This window comes from Amaranthus tricolor, chromosome 2 (assembly GCF_026212465.1).
Source record: "Amaranthus tricolor cultivar Red isolate AtriRed21 chromosome 2, ASM2621246v1, whole genome shotgun sequence".
Lineage (NCBI taxonomy): Eukaryota > Viridiplantae > Streptophyta > Magnoliopsida > Caryophyllales > Amaranthaceae > Amaranthus > Amaranthus tricolor.
The window spans coordinates 7,831,738-7,849,400 of NC_080048.1; the positions used below are offsets into that span (position 1 = coordinate 7,831,738).

Below are 17,663 nucleotides of genomic sequence, written 5' to 3' on the forward strand. Positions count from 1 at the left end.
CCCGAAAGTCAGACCTGTCATAACAAATGCTGGTTAGTAGCTCAAGCCAAGTTATACTTTTAACCACATGAAAAAATCAAATAAAAGCATCTATGTCTTTAAGGATTACTTCTACATTTTATGAAATCTAAATTAGGAAATATGCTTTTCTCGAACACGTATAAATAGGCTTAGAATTATGATTTTTGTGGTGTGAAATTTTAAACGTAGTAATCATTTTATAATACTTCTCTTTGTAATAACTTAAAAATAAACAATGTGTTGAGAATTGGGAGAGTTTTAGTCATGGATTTATTAAGTTATTAAGTATTTGGACCGCCTGTGCGTAATTTGGTAGTTGAAATACTTTTGTAATACACAATTTCCTCTTTGACATATTTTTATTCACAAATTACAAACAACTATCTTTTTTCTGAAAGTGATTCTTTATTTTTCAATTAATGGTAGACACTCATGCATAATTCATTTATGAAAGTAATTGTTCATGTTTTATTTGTTTGTCATCCTCGAGTTGGGTCTAGCTAACTATAATCTCCTTATATCTTTCGATAAGGTGTGATTTGTCGTCATCCAATCTTCCCTAAATCATGATCATACTTCTATAAACAAAATCTATTAAGTATGATGATAATTACTACGACTCTAGCACATGGGTATAAATATAACAAAAATTACCATAAAGTATAGAGCTTTTTAAATTTTATAGGGGTAAAGTGGTTAGTTAATGTAAAGGTGTAAAAAGTTTAAGTTTAGTAGGGATAAATTGGTAAAGTTAACATACCCAAAATAGAAACGAGACATTTAGGGTGACTTGATCCAATAAGGAAATGAGACACTTAGGGTGAATAGGAGAGAGTATTATTTTTTGATAGACTAAATTTATATTATAGTGTTATTACTCTTTATATTTCATAATTTCACATTCATCTTTTTTTAGTTTGTATTTATATTTTTGCTATCTTAATTTTAATAACGTTTTATTGGAGACGTAGCAGGTAAATATATAAAGTCAAAAACAATTAGTTTTTCTTCCAGAAGAGATAATTATAGGAAAGCTGTATTTGTTAAATATAATTTTTACTATATGATTCAAGTTCATTTCAATTTATATGATTTTAAAATTTTTATCGTTTAACTAGTTTTTATATAACAAATAATTTACTAGTATATTAACAATTTAGCCCCTAACTCAAAATCTTGGTTTTGCAATGCTCATACAATAAATCATTTTCAAATTGAAACAACTCATAATTAAAATGTCTTATTTTTTACCAAATAGACCACTACTAGTTTCAATCAAGAATTGACGTTTGAATCATTTAATTTTTGGTGCAATTAATGTTATTTATTTAATTCCTACCAATAAATATTTTTTGTTTGAGATTGTTTGAAAGAAAACATCAAAGTCAATAGTAGGAGTACTCCTCTATCTTGATCAATTGATGAAAAGAAAGCTGACAAAAACACTTTGTCCACGCGGGATAATATGATCAATAATTCGTCACGTAAATTAACCCTAGAATTTTATTCCCTTCTTCACAAGAAGACAGATTTTTCAGATTATACCCAATTCTGCTGCACTTTCCTATCTCAATTTCAAGGATTTGTAGCTATATAACAGCCACAATTCTGATTGGGTAGGGATAACTTTAAAAGTATTTTGATGGGGTTCAATAGTTTTTGATCAATTTTAGAAGGGAAAAATTGTTAAGGAGATCACTGTAGTGCAGTTTTGGGTTTGTGGGTGTTCTTTATTTTGTTCTAAAATGGAGTTTCCATGGGTAAATTGTGTTCGGATTACCCTTCTTCTCGTCCTTGTTGCCGCCATTGTTACAGCTTGTTTCACCCTCCCCGTGGAAAAGGTTCCATCTCTTTTATATTTTTGGAATTTTGTTTTAGTTGATGTAATTTGATGTTTGAATTATGTGATTGCCAAATTTGTTATTCCATGGTATTTGATGTGTGTTTATAATGATTTGTTTATTGACCAATTTTTAGAGGAATTGAAAAATTAGGGATAGTTGATGGGTTTTTATCTTAGACATGGAATTCCTTTCAATTTTTATTGTTTAGTATGTAAATAGTGTGAATTTTCTTTTACTAAAGCAATTCAGGACTGTTGAGTAGTTGCTTTTAGCCTGGGAATGTTGATTGTAGACTTTAGGTAAAATGGAGATTAAAATGGATTACATGAGATGACTTAAGAGTTTATTTTTAACTCTTAGTATTGTAATGTTGATATCTTATGAAGTTGTGTATGAGGTTCTACTCATGAGTAAATGAGTCAATGATGAAGCTCTCTAAAACCGCCAATCGGTTAATGATGTAGATATCTAAAACTGCGGTCAAAAGGACATGATGTACAGGGAACTTTTTATTTGATTGATCAAAGTTTAACTCATTCCTACGATTTGTTAAAATGCATGTTGAGATATTACATCAAAATTAGATTTCTTTTGCTATCAAGTATTACTTTGAACATTAGTTTTTATTGTGGCATTATGGTTGCGTATAGTATTACTTTGAGCTGTTTATCAGTTAATGTCATATTGAGTAACTGATGATCTGTCTGTTCATCTATTTTTGTAGATACTAAAGGACTTTTTGCTGTGGGTGGAGCTCAATCTTGGCAATTGGGGTCCTTTAGTTCTGTAAGTCACTAAGTTGAATTAAGTTTTATGTTGTGCTGTGCTTTCAGTCAAGATGCACTTGTTTTGTTATGTCATACAGTTAATACCTTTGATGTTTCATGTTTGTTGTCGTTCTTAAATCTTTATGGGGTTATGGAAGTTGTGTGATTTGAAAATATTCATTTGTAAGTCTTTTCTCTTGACTGTTATGTAATTGTTATTATCTATAGGATGAAATCTAGTAATTAAGTGTTCGCTTGTTGAGATAGCTGCTGGCTATTACAGGATAGATAATGGAGAAATAAAAAAAAAGGAAGATGACACGCTTGAAATTTCAATATGGGGTGGGTGGGTTGGGTTGCAACTTGCAAGTCTTGCAACTAAAAAGGCAAGAATCAAGATAAACAAAACGGGAAAGGGGTGGATTTTTGATGCGAACTAATAAGTGCAACTAAAAACGGGAAGGAAAACAATGAGGAAATCATCCAACCAAAACATAATGCGCAGTGCATCTTCTATTTGAATTTCTTCAAAGTGTTGCAAAGGTGGAAACTTTCTGACATAAATTTGCAAGGGCTTATATGAGCTGTCCAGCCCGACATAAAAGTCTTAGTTACCTCCTCTAGCGCCCCTCTCCTGCATTTAAGTATATCAAAGTGGGAAAAAAAGGCGAAAAATTCACCCCCTGGGAGCACTGATTCTCATTTCTGGAAAATAAGTATGTCAAACTGTTAGACAAGCTATGATCCACCACCTCCGCCTTCAAACTTGGCTATGTTAACTGAGGTTTTCTCAAGGCATATTATTGATACTTCTGCTGGATATGACTTTGTCTAATCACTAATGGTGGAACTAATGAATTTTTTTTTTCTAACTAAGAAATAGCTTTAGTATAAGTGCAAATTGAAGGTTTGCAGGCTTACAGTCATGTTGTGCACAAAATGTTTAGTTTAGCTTGTTCCTTGATGTATCTGACAATTTTAATAAATTCTACATGCTTCTGCTCATAATGACATGCGGTACCCTGTCTTTGTACTAGTATAAAATAAAATTTATGTTTGGATCCTTCTGGTTACTGTTGACTGATTATTTGTACTTTGGATATTTGTTAGGGCTGTTGCATACATACCTCTGACTATTCTGGCAGTTCCTGCTTCAGTGCTCACTGTAAGTATTTTTCTGTAATTTCCTTCTGAATTGCTGTGTTCATCTGATTTTTTGTTTTGGACATAAAGCAAATTGATCCGTGTATACTCCATAAAGTTCACTTCACTTGTTCGAAGTGCACTCTTTGATTTCCCTATCCTATACTTTGGAAAGGATTTGGTTCAGATATTACAAAATCTTGGCATCTTTTGTGTACAACAACAACATTCCATTCCCCAACGCTATTAAGTGGCTCCCACCTAGGTGGGGTTTGGGAGGGTAAGATGTATTGAACAAATTTGGATTATGCATTCACTTTCAGCTTATTTTATGGGATGGTAATTCACCCTTGATACTAGTCTTTTTGATTCAAAACTTGATTATTTTTTTTCGGATTCTTTGGAAGAGTGAGACTTGATTTATAAAAGATGCTAGTAGCTCATCCTTGAGTTCTGTTAGGTTTGGCATGACTTCCCTTAGTGTGATAACTTAATTGACTGAGAACATGCTATTAAGTGTTGTATTATGTTTGATAGGGCCTTGGTTTTGTGATTGATTGATAATCATGGAAATAAATGATTTATCAGTGTCAGTACATCATATTTTTAGCCTAATGGTCTCTATATATCCTTAGCCTAGTGTAAATGCACAATATTCTTAGCGTATTATCCTATGATTTATACTGCTTTTAGGAAAAAAGAATTTTCATCAGCTACCTCTTATGCTCGTGCAGTTATATTTAATTCACCAAATGCCCTTATACTCTCATAATCGGGAGTCATAATGACAAAATTGAAGATTCTCAATGACCCTAAAGAGTGGGAGACAAATTTACATGAACTTAAGAGAAAACAAATCTCATATTTGATCTACTGTTTCTACAAGTTAACTTACATTACAAGTAAGGTGGTATGGAGATATACATATGTAAAGTGGGGTTGTAAATGTAGTAGGAAAACCAACAATTTAAAAGCCGTAGTGTTACATCTTGATGGTACCAAAAGAAGGGAGCAAGGAATTAATTACACAAAAGGTAGAGAAGTTGTGGATACTGCTTTTATTTATATTGAGGTTGGGAAATTTTTAGTGCGTATAGGATTGAATTGTTTAATTAGCCTCTTTGGACATTGTGCAGAACAAATATATGCCAACAGGTTGTAGGGTATACCAATCTATGAAAACAAAGAGAATGTGCAAGACTGTTTTAACTATAGGTCATAGGAATATTATGGTTATGAACTTTATCATGAAGTTATGAGAGATGTTGATAGATTGCCATCAAAGATGTATAAGCTTTTTTGAAAACCAATTTGGTTTCATGCCAAAACATACACATGTAATGCACCTGCAACACTATAAAGTAACGATAAAGTATTTGCACATGATTTTAATTTATACGGAGAAGACATATAACAGAGTACCAAAGGAAGTATTTTGGTGGGTTGTGGCAAAGAAGGTATGCCATGTAAGTATATCAGTTTGGTTTAAATTATGTGTGAGGAAGTACAAACTAGTGTTAGGGCATGTAGAGGAGTGACCGAAGATTTTCTCATCACGATGTTCTACATAAATGTTTGGATTGAACCTTTTTATATTTGCAGTAGTCCTATCTCCTATGGTAGATAACAAGAGTTATCCATGAAGAAATTCCATGTTGTTCGATGATGACATTGTGTTAGAACATGAAACTAGAAATAGGATGCTAAGAGATTTTCTTGTATTATAGTTTGATTTGACTTAATGTATCAGTTATTTTGAGCCAATCTCCTACGTCTTTTCACATATTATCTCGCTAAAAGTTTATTTTTGATCCTTCATGAATGATTACTTATTTTGCAATATCTAGTCCTGCTTTTGCAATTTCTTTTTGTCCTCAAAAAGCCTTTTGAGCTATAGCATTTTCGACCCGTTTGGTAGTGGGTAATAAAAGGTGGTAATGGGAATGAAAACTAGTGTAATTTCGGTTGAAAAATCTATTGGATACCTTGATGGTCATGCTTGTCTAACTTCAATCATTTCATTTTCTTCATAAAATTCATGCTAATGCATTACCATTGGAAGAGGTGATATTAGGTGGTAATGGAAATTTATAAACAAAAAAACTTCGTTGTGATCAAAGTTTCATCACCATGGTAATGAGATGGAACTTTGATGAAATTTTACACTATAAATCATTTCCATTACCACCATTTATACCACTAACCAAACGGACCGTTTATGTCCTTGCCATCTCTTCTAAATATCCATTATTTAGTGCAAATTTTATTTTGAATGAAACTAAAAATATAACACATTGTTTCTTGGAGAGGCTAATGACAGAATGTTTGTGGTCTTGGATTGGAAAGGAGAAGAGAGATCCTTTCAAGAGATAGGATTGTATTTGTGGGTCCAAGGGAGAGGGTTGCCTTGGATAGGGAATTTGATGACAATGTATTCAAATATCTTTTAGCAGAGTAATAGGTGTTTGTTCAGTTTAAGAGCATAAGGCCCTTGCTTTCTTTTGCACGTGGCTTGAGTATGTAAACAACACATCAACAACCTTTCATTAGCTCTTAAAATTAATTTCACTAGGTTTCATCTTTTTTCTTTTACTTTATCAAGTAAAAGTGTACTACAAAACTCATTGTTTTCAAAGAGGCTTATTGGGCAGGGCAGCAGGCTTTTAGCATCCTTTTGACCTCTGTAGATTGTCTGGAGCAATTTATAATCCCAACGTTTTTGAAAAAAGGGTATGGAGTGGTGATAAGCTACCAGGGAATTTCTTTATAGAACTTATCCTTACAGTATGCTTTTTTTGTCATTTTATCCGTGCTTTGATTGAAGACAAATCATGGTAAAAAAAAAAAAAGGATGCATCGTTTCGTATCGGCCAATTCGTAAATGTTTTCAAATCTATAGTAATTGCCATAGGAATTGGATTTTGCACTGTGAGAGGAATCATATTATTTTGTGTATGTGGAGGGATTCATTTATTCATTGCAGTGAGTAACTTAAGTTTCTCTTTGGGCTAACACTCATGGGATTTCCCTAATGTTTGCTTTTTTTTGATTTAAAAAATATTGGAGTGTTTTTCCTTTACATCAAGCCTTTTTTTATGGTGGGCTTCTGGTCCCTCCTATATGTCTTTTCTTTTCCTACCCAATAGGCTTCATTCTTGTTGAAGTATATTGTACTTGAGTGCACAATCATGTCTATGCATTGATGTGTGCATAGAGATGTCGAATCCTATGGATGAGTTAAGTGTGACTTAAAGTATGGTATTTAAGTGTGTCTTAATGGAGTGCATTAAGATGTGAATTATGATGGGTGCCAAAGTTATGAAGGCATTGAAGTATGTCTTAAACATATGGCTTAATGGTGATTATTATGCTATTAACTCAAGGCCTTAATTGTGTATACTCATTAATGCAATTAGCCCTATAAATAGGGAGCTCATATGCTCATTTGTAAGCATCAAACACATCAAACACAACTCCTAGCCTAAACACATAGCCTTAATCTCTCATACTCTCAATTGTAATCCTTCATTGTAAGAGTTGTTGAAACTCCATTATTATAGTATAAACAAAGATACTAGACCCCTCCGAGGACGTAGCTTACATTGTTGAACCTCGTAAATACTTGTGTCAATTGTTTGCATTTTGTTTCCTTCATACATTGTCTTTTTCATTGAAATAGTTATTTGTTCATCAAGGTACTTCATACCTTCGATCTTGATGATATTAGAATTTGAGAATTGTTTCTTAGACTCTAATCTAGCTTTCATTTCAATTCTTATATAAAATAGGAAAAAAGATTAAAAATGGCATCTTTAGTCTCGTGTACTGAGATAGGTGCAATAAGACTTCCTATTTTCTTGCAACTATCTATAGGCTATAGCTATATGATCTGTGTCGTTTGCATTCTGTAAATCATAAATTTTAATCATCTGCAAGTCCATCTAATTCTTGGTTCTTGTCTGTCATTTAAATATTATATTACTTGTCCACTAATTTGAATTTCCATTTTGCAGCTTGGAGGTGGCTATCTTTATGGGTTGCTACTGGGTTTTATTGCTGATTCTATTGGTGCTACATTGGGAGCAACTGCAGCTTTTCTTTTGGGCAAAACTGTGAGTTCCTTAACTTATTGGTAATATTTGGAATTATCATAATTAAGGGCAAAGTGTCTCATCTCAAGTATATTGTTTTACATAACTGAAATATTTCTTAACTTATAGCTTTTCTTTTGATACCAGTTAATGTTCATGAATTATCATTTTGTGGGTTTTGTAATGAAGCTTATTTGATGTGATACCTCACAATATTTAAAAAAAATTGATATTTCTTTGCTTTACCTTCAGCAAGTGTATTTTGTGATGACTTTTGTAATGGTATTTTCCCTCTGAACTGTATCTGCAGATTGGAAGACCATTTGTTATTTCCAAAATTAAGGATTACCCAAAGTTTCGGGCTGTTGCTATTGCTATAGAAAGATCTGGGTTTAAGGTATGATTAGTCTAATTTTAAATATGTTTATGAAAGCCATGCAACTACTTATCTATATCTATTTACTCAACATGTTACGTTTAGTTCACAAGTTTAGAATGGTACGTTTAGTGACTCTTAAGATTGTTCCATGGTTGAGTAAGATGATGATGGGCAAAGGAAGTACGGTATTGTTTTATTCCATAATTCATTGTTATTTAAAAACATTTCTCCCAAACAAGACAGCCACAACAGTTTTTTTTAAAAAATTTTTTTTTGACGGGGGCTTTTGGACTTTGCGAGGCTTAGTCGATTAGCTAGCAACTGTACATTTGCTTTTTATGTGGTTTGTGGCTAAAATTTACTTTTCTGGATCTCACTTCTCTAGTTGTCTAAGTGGGTAGCTTAGTTTCTAATAGGGATTAGTTTTATTTCAGTGAATAATAGCTCCTACTCATGTGAAGAAAATCAATCATTTTCATTGTTTAAGCCAATATTAGTCAACCTAGTTTCATTCCTTTAAGCCGTGTGAATAGATAGATTTGTCACTACGTGGTTCTTGTTAAGTAACTCACTCAAAGTCTCATACATTTGTAGATTTATTTTGTATTGTAACATCAACATTTGTTTCTAAACCAGACTTGGTGATTTGTCATTTTCTTATATTATGTTTTTGATCAAAGCTGATTATGCATAATATAAATATGAGGAAAGCCTATAAGGAAATGACAATTGGCAAAAGGCTATAGGATACCTATTAAATCCTAGCCAAAGGTATCATGCTAACAAATTTTAGACAGCATAGAGTGTATTTGGATTTGGTCATTGTGAATTGTGATGCTGGAATGTCTCTTTTACAGTTCCCCTGGTAGTTGGTTTGTCTTAAGGAGTTTCTATACAGATGAGACTGTCGAGTGAACTCTGCTTTTTGTATCTCATTGTCATGTGCCGTAGTATTATAATATCGGATGTATTCGAGTGAACAGCTAAGCCAAATGTTCCGTCTGAATGAATACTTGTTATTCCTTTTTAATGAGAGTAATTTGACAACATCTAATTCAGGATTATATGAGATTTTGGGAAGAGTGGCATGTAAATTGATTTACCGTCACTATTGCATCTAACATTTTTAGCAGGAAAATAGTATTGCGTTTTTTGAATACGATCTCGGTAGAAAAGGGAAAGTAGTGAACATTAATTGGTTGAATTTCTTATTAAGAACGCGGTTCACCTATCCTTTTAACTCTTCATGATGTGATGTTTCGTAAAGTACTAATGTGCTTTTATTCTCTGACAGATAGTCTTGCTTCTCCGGCTTGTTCCTCTACTTCCATTCAATATGTTGAACTACCTGCTCTCTGTAACTCCTGTTCCACTGTGGGAATATGTCCTGGCTTCTTGGTTAGGAATGATGGTAATTTTTATAATCTGTGCTTTAGATCCAGCTTGCATTTTATTTAGCCTCTAATTTTTCACAATTTAAATCTTTTTTTTTTTTTTTTTTTTTTTTTGCTTTTTATTTTGATTGGACTTTATTGTATTCAAACCTTGAGCCAGTAGGTATGTAGTTTAAAAGTGATGGCACAAAAATATCATTTGTTCTCTTCTATACTTGAAGACCAATGTGAGATTGGAAATTTGTCATTGGTCTTCAAGTATAGAAGAGACTGTCGAGCTTTTTGTGTTTTTGCATTCTTTTCTCCAACTAAGCTACAACCTAAGCATTTACGATGCTGCATTCTTTCTCCTTTCATCATGTTGGCATTTTTCTTTTCCTTCACGGAAAATAATTATATCAATTTTATTTCGGTTTTTGATTACAGCCTATAACTCTTGTGTTGGTATATGCTGGAACAACTCTCAAGGATCTTTCTGACGTCACACATGGATGGCGTGAATTATCACCCTCCCGCTGGGTAAGAGTTGTTTCTTGATATCTACTCAGTGGTAAATGCAAACGATGGACCAATATGTATCATGTATTTTATTTCATACAAAACCGTTCTTTTATAAGTATGAATCTAACCCAAAACATAGCTTCTTGGTCTTATAAAACTTGAAATGTGAACCATTGGGCGAAATTGCACATGAAAACGTGCTTAAGATATTTCGCCTTCAGACTGTTGGCTTTAGATTGCTTATTGTTTTCGTCTTTCCTTCCTGTCCTTATGTTTGCTGATATTTATAATTTTTGTGTTCCTTGACATCTACTTGAATAAATTCCGTAAATCAAAAAAGTAACTTCATAATTTTAACTGTTTCTCGTGGTTGTTACTGCTACTACAATATTTATCTGATCACTGTTTTTAGTAACTCTTCATTGATTTTTCATACGTAAATTATTTAGGTGTTTTTATGTCATGATCATTTCGACTTTGTCTAATTCATGATCTTTTAACCTAACTTGATCTATCTTGGTTGCAGGTATTTCTTATATCTAGTATTGTGATTTCAGGTATGTTTGAACTTTGAATCATCCTCCTTGCTCTTTAAAAGCATTTGTACAGATCAATTCATATCAGAAAAAGCTTACAATTGTGCTACGCAATCGCAATACAGTATAATTTATATAATTACTCTGTTCTCATTTAGAGGTGTTCAACGGGCCGGGCTGGGTCAAAGCCCGTTTAAACCCGACCCACTTTGACCCATTTTGTAAAAGTTCATATAATAGTTTTTTATTCTACTTTATGGCCCGTTGGGTCGACTCACCTATGTATATAATAATATCATATAAAAATATTTTAAAAAGTGGTAAAAATTTTTAGTGCGACCAATCCCTATAATTATCCGGCCCAGCCCTGGACGTTCATTTATGATAAGGCTCGTCAATGGCCCAACCCGTTGAAATGTAACTCGATCCTTGACCCGTTGAGTCAACCCGCCCCGTTAAACACCTCTATTCTCATTGAGCTTTGCACATGAACGTTACTTTTTTAGGCATAACACATTAGAGTGGCGTGATTAAATTTCTAAATTAGAATGAGATGCGTGTAAATGTTGCAGCCATACAAGACAAATCTTGTTGCCACATCCCTCTTCCCTCTTTTCGTGTTTCTGGCGTTAAGTTTTGTATTCGAATTGCTTCAATTTATTTGCTTGTCAAATTTTCTCAAGTTCATGGATTTCGTTGCAGTGTTTTTAATGGTATGCGTAACAAAAGTGGCTAAAGATGCATTAGAGAAAGCACTGGCCGAAAATGAGAAAGAAGAAAGCGTATTATCTTCTGAGCTGCCAATCTCGGATGATCTGCTCGGGGATCTCCAACAACCTCTCATTGTTAGAACAGATTTACCCTTGGATAGCCAATAGAATCTAGGATTTTGCTTCGGGTATTTACGATTGTGCATTACAATGTGACGGGCGGTCTTAATACAGCGTTTACCTTAACGCGAGATGTGCAGCTAACTTGAATCGTGTATAGCGGAATGCGGATGATGACAAGGCTGCTGGTATAGATTTTTTGCTGAACTTATGCCAGCCAGCAAATAACAGAAGGTGTGTTTATTGTTGCTAATGGATAGGCGTATTTTCTTAATTAAGCTTTTTAACCAACTATTTGTTAACACAATATTGAAATTGTATGTAAAATGTTTCCTTACATCTTTTTACTCGTCATGTTAACACTTCTCTTGCGAAACTTCTGGTATGTTATGAATATGGGTGACTTATGTCCGCAAAATATTTAGGACTTGATTAAGTAAACTAATTGAGTATGTTAGCATGGATTAGAGAAGGGTCAAATGCTAGTTTGGGTTTGGATGAAAGGGAATAATCAAGATGTATTTAAATGTGCAATAATTGGATGAAGAAGTGTTGAGCACCAAGGCTAGCAATGAGCCTAAGACAAGTGTTGAGAGTGCATTGGATGTGTTGGGGTCCAAAGGATGCGTGTGTGATGAGAAGAAAAAGTTACTGGTAGATGTTGCTCGTTCGAGCAATCTAATGGCTCATCCGAGTAGCACGTGCAGGCCTATTTTTGCCGTGTCTTTGTTTTGATTATTATTGTCCTCCCTTATATATTGTTCTATATGGTTTAGTTTATAAGTATGTCAAAAGTCTCATTTATTAGCTCTCCTTTCTTACTTATTCTATGACATTAAGCCTTTATTTCTCATTAATCTCTCCATTGTAATTCTTTCAAGTTTGTTGTTAGCCTTTTAAACACATTACCAATGCAACCTAGTTAGAAATGATGGACGTAATCCTTATTTGGTGAACCACCTTAAACACTTGGCATTATTATCTTATTTATCTTGCTATTCATTATCAGCGATTCATTAAAAAAAACACTTGCATATTTGGTTTAGTTCATTGTTGTTAGCATTGATAACTCATTTCTTCCTCATGTTATGATGTTGTAGCTTGTGTGTGCTCCTCTAGGCATTGTGTTAGAGAGCAAGTGTATGAGGGGCGCGTTAGGATGCTACCTTAGGATAGGTATGAGTAATTCTGATTTACGATCTACAACATTGCAATACGAAAATAGACAAACAATCAGCAATTTAAAATGTAGGCTGGATCATAATGTTGGTAGGTTCTTACAATCCAAATTATAATTGAATTTTCAAAGGTAGGAATAGAATACGATTTTACGATCTTACAATTTTGTCTAGCAAAACTCAATCTCAATTATTATTAAGTTTTCTTATTCACCATCTTTTGCTTTTTCCTTCACATGTATAATTTAAAATATTCAAAAATAATAAATTATTAAAATAAAATTCTTTATCAATAAGGAGTTCAAAAAACTAATTATTACATGAATTTGTTACATTCTCAAAAATAAAGTGAAAGAAATTTAAGTGACAAATTTAAATTCTTATATAACTAATTAAATTTACTGATGAAGAGGTATTACTTCTTTGTCCCTCTTTTCAAGATATGGTTCTCACCTACAAAACATAAGAAAGAAAGACAAGTGAAAAATATTCTAAAATCTAAAAAGCTACTCCCTCTGTTCTTTTAAATTCTTTCATTTTGGGTTTTTCACACATATTAAGGAAGATAGAATCTTTGGGTTGTAGTGGGTATTATTTTAATTAAATAGTAGTGTAAAGTAATGATTGCATTGGAAGTATGAGAGAGAAAATAATTATAAATAAAACTAAATCAAAAAAAAATCTGATTTTATTAAACACTTAATGAGGAGAGAGAACCGTACATTTGGAAGGAAAATTAACAATTTGGATCTCTAATCTAATAAAACGAGGGAAGTTAATTCCTCCAAACAAAAAAAAACAGAACAGTCTTGTATTGGGCAATTTATTTTTACATGGATTAACATCATTTTTTTCTCTAATCTGAAATTACAATCTTCTAATCTGAAAAAAATGACTTTACAAATTCCTAATCACACTATAAAGGCTGTTGCGCAAAACAGTAAACCAAAATTCAGCAACAAAGCCATAATTAACAGTCCACAAATTCTTCAAGTATCTTCAAAAACAGTAGCCAAAGCAGTTTGTGAAATAGATCATCACATCATTAGCCAAAGCCATAATTAACAATCCACAAATCCTTCAAATATCTTCAAAAATAGTAGCCAAAGCAATTTGTGAAATAGATCATTGCATCATTAGCCAAAGCCGTGATTAACAATCCACAAATTCTTCAAGTATCTTCAAAAACAGTAGCCAAAGCAGTTTGTGAAATAGATCATCGCATCATTAGCCTTTAATGGCTTCAGGAAGTGAAGATGAGCAACAGGGGGCTTGATACTTTAGATCGAATTCATACGTTCCAGAGTCCAGTTCTGAATCAGAAGAAGAATACGGCTACACACATAGAACCATCAGAGATTTATGGAAACAAGCAATACAAACCAAGGAGGCAAACAAACCATACATTGTAAAATCGAAGTACAAAAATTGTGGAAGAAAAAGAGTGGTCGTACAACCAAACATACTTGAGTCTAGACCCATAGGCAAACACACTTGCATTAGAGATGTTGCAACATGTTTAGATTTGGCACCGTCAACGGTGTAGAGGTTGATAAAAAGAGGCGAGATAAAGGCTCATTCAAATCCACTACACCCGGCTTTAACCGATGCCAACAAAATAAGGAGGGTGGAGTGGATTTTGAGCCTTATCCAAGAAGACACCATTCAAAGACACCCGATTTACAAAGTAATGTACGATTTTATTCACATTGACGAGAACTGATTTTATTTTTAATCAAGAAAACGCAAAGGGTTTATTTAGCACACAAAGAAAAGGTCCCATATAGGACAGCGAAATCATCAAAGTTCATACCTAAGGCCATGTTCTTAGGGGTCGTTGCTAAGTATACGTTTGATGGGAAAATTGGCAGCACAAAGAGACTCAAAGAATCGACCAAGGGGGTCAATAGAAATTAAACCAACCAAATCAGTTAATCAAGAAGTTTATAGGAGTATGCTTATACAACAATTGATTCCGGCTATACTAAGAAAATGGCCAAGTGAAAGACCTTCTATTATTTTTATTCAACAAGATAATGCAAGGGTTCATATCATAAACGATGATCCAATATGGCAACAACACAATAGGCAAGGGGGTTTAACTTTCATTCTTACTCAACAACCTCCAAATAGTCCGGATTGTAATATTCTAGACTTAGGTTTCTTTAGGAGCATAAAATCACTTATGCATAAAAAGATGCCCAAAAACAAGACAGAATTAATCATAGCGGTTAAGGATGCATTCGAAGAGTTACTTCCAAAGACCTTAACTAATGTGTGGATCTCATTACAACACCATTTTAATGAGATTCTAAAGGTTAAGGGGTGTAATGACTACATACAGCCACACTTTGGAAAGAAGGTTCAAGAAGACAATGGCAGGTTAAGGATTCAAGACAGAATCCCAACACAATTGGTTAGAGAAGTTGTAGCTTTTCTTAACCCAAATAGGGATCAACAACAAACACAAGCATTAACAGAGAATGAGGATGTTGCGTAAACAACAGAGATCATTCAAGAAGCTTATGATCAGGCAATTGAAGAAACTCAAGGATGACAAACATCAAAGCCCCTCAGTTTATTTTGCTTAAATTATCATTAAAATTGTGACTTTTAAAACTTAGGAGCAACAATTTGTCAATCACAACCCATATCAATGATTAGTGTGCATGTTTTTGATTAGTCACTTCATTATTTTACATAATTTCAGAAAAAAAAAGTCCCCTGATTCTTCATAGAGGTTATGAAACCTCTCAGATTATAATTGTTCATAACAAATGAAGTAACTGAACATGCTAAAAAATCAAGTGATGGGTTTTGGTTTAACAAATGCTACTCAACCAAGTAATTAAAGTAAATTTTTCAGAATTTAGAGGTTCAACAAATTGACATCATAGGGACTTGTACACATAAAACCAGCAGAAAACAGCAACCCATAAATCAGATCGGAAAAAAATTACCCATATACAGCAAACAGCAACATAAAACCAACGCCAAAATGTGAAGTAAGAACCAAAAAAAAAACATGAAGAATATCAAAATCAACAAGATCGCAGAAAATAAACTAACAACCAAAAGATATAAAAACCAAAAATACCCCAGAATATAAACCTAAACATAAATCAAAAGAACACAATATCAACAAAATTTCATCAAACATAAATAAAAGATCATCATAAGCCAGCAGGAAACAGCAACACATAAAACCAGCACCAATATGTCAAATTTAAGTACAAAAAAAATGAAAAATCAGAACAACCTAACAATCATCAGACACGTTTTTTAGGGTTCAATTTTGCCCTAGAAGCAATATCATCTTCAGGAGTGTCACGGACAACCAAATTAATTTGATCTTCTTTCACATTCGTTGGAGTTAAGGGATTTAATTCAGATGGGGAGTCACAGATCCATTCAACAATTATTGGTGTTGGTTCCTTTTCAACAGAAGGAGAAGTTGGTGGAGATTCATGATACAAAGATGTGGCATCATCTTCATGAGACTTGTGATATGCCTCAAGCTCTTTTTTTGACCACTTCAAAATTTCATTTGAGTAAGAATGGGAACGACCATGGAGGGAACAAGAACAAAACTCACCATACTCGCATAAACCATCATAAAGATATGAAGGAATTGTAGAGTCACTCTTAGATTCGTTGTTTTCCATTGCAAAGAATTAAAGGTTCAAAAAGAAGGTAATGGCGGATTCCAGAACAGGGGGCATGCAATTTCAAAACTTTGCCAAAACTAACAAAACGAACCTCAAAATGATGAGAATAAGTCGATCTATATTTTAATGCAGTTAAAATGCACTAAAAATAAAGAACAAACAGGGGGATAAGGGCAATTGAAGCCATAAAAATGGTTTTGAAAAGGAGAGAGAAAGTACCGTTCAAAAGGAGGAGGAAGAGTAGGAGTTACTAGGGGTAATAATGAAAACCCCAACGCCCAAAAAAACTTAAAGAATCCGGATTATTCTTCCGTATACAAAAAAGGAAAGGGGGGTTTAAGGGATAAAAGTGGGATAAAAACTTTCTAAAAATAGAAAGTATTCTAAAGTGGAAGAACTTATGAAACTACCCGTTATAGTAAGGTGGAATAACTTAAAAGAACGAAGGGAGTAACTTATTTGGACTCCATCTTGTAAAAACATTCACCGTTATAATCCCATTTACTTTTAACATTGTTTATCAATCACTTTTAACTTGTATTTTATTCTTAATTTATAAACTATAACATAGTCAAGTGAGATCTTGTTTGATAATTTTTTTTAATATAAAGATTATTAATATTAATTTTTTATAATTTTTAATTATACACAAGTAGAGATATTAAAAATATAAGTATTGTATTGGTAAATATGTTCACTGAAATAGGATTATTAGGATAAATAAGAGGGAGTACTACCCTATCTCAATAAAATAAAACTCTTTTCGTTTCAGTGACTTTGTGACATTTGTTTTTTTGACACTATTTATAATTCACTCTTAATTTGTATTTTATTCTTAATCTATAAGATACTACTCCCTCTGTTCTTTTTTAGTTGTCCACTTTAAGAAAGAGAAATTTAAATTAAATTTTGAAGTATACATTGAAGATAAAATTATATTCATGTGAGATCTTGTTAGATTTGTCTAGATGTAAAGTTTTTTAATATATAATTTTTATAATTTTTTATGGTGCGTACTTAGAGATATTAAGACTTAAAATTTACTAAAAATGCGTGCAAAAGGTAAAGTGGACAAATAAAAAGGAACGGAGGGAGTAAAACATAGTCAAGTGTGATCTTGTTTGATTCATCTCAACACAAGAGTTATTAATATCAACTTTTAATAATTTTTACTTATACACCATTTGAAATATTAAGATTTCAATATATGTCTTGACAAATGTCTCCATTTAAATGGGACAAAGTCACTCAAATTAAGGAATATCATTTGTCCCTTGGATTTTTTTTTTAATAAATACTTTTTCTTATTTA

General features: G+C 32.9%; 2 protein-coding genes across 2 annotated transcripts; both read left to right on the forward strand.

Annotated features, from left to right (window-relative positions):
* Positions 1 to 1,394: 1,394 nt before the first annotated feature.
* Positions 1,395 to 11,924, forward strand: LOC130804235 (uncharacterized). The gene is made up of 9 exons (XM_057668616.1): positions 1,395 to 1,862; positions 2,590 to 2,651; positions 3,743 to 3,797; positions 7,789 to 7,887; positions 8,177 to 8,263; positions 9,540 to 9,656; positions 10,066 to 10,158; positions 10,667 to 10,697; positions 11,379 to 11,924. The coding sequence occupies exons 1-9, from the start codon at positions 1,767 to 1,769 to the stop codon at positions 11,552 to 11,554; spliced, it is 816 nt and encodes a 271-aa protein (XP_057524599.1). The 5' UTR covers positions 1,395 to 1,766; the 3' UTR covers positions 11,555 to 11,924.
* Positions 11,925 to 14,539: 2,615 nt separating this feature from the next.
* On the forward strand, positions 14,540 to 15,184 carry LOC130805471 (uncharacterized). The gene has a single exon (XM_057670247.1). It carries the CDS (start codon positions 14,540 to 14,542, stop codon positions 15,182 to 15,184), a length of 645 nt encoding a protein of 214 aa, XP_057526230.1.
* Positions 15,185 to 17,663: the final 2,479 nt, after the last annotated feature.

Bases quoted from the DNA above. Each gene is read 5' to 3' on its own strand.
- LOC130805471 (XM_057670247.1), top strand. From the start codon at position 14,540: ATGGGAAAATTGGCAGCACAAAGAGACTCAAAGAATCGACCAAGGGGG.
- LOC130804235 (XM_057668616.1), top strand. From the start codon at position 1,767: ATGGAGTTTCCATGGGTAAATTGTGTTCGGATTACCCTTCTTCTCGTC. The intron at 1,863-2,589 runs GTTCCATCTCTT...CTATTTTTGTAG, and splicing joins TCACCCTCCCCGTGGAAAAG to ATACTAAAGGACTTTTTGCT. The intron at 9,657-10,065 runs GTAATTTTTATA...TTTTGATTACAG, and splicing joins CTTCTTGGTTAGGAATGATG to CCTATAACTCTTGTGTTGGT.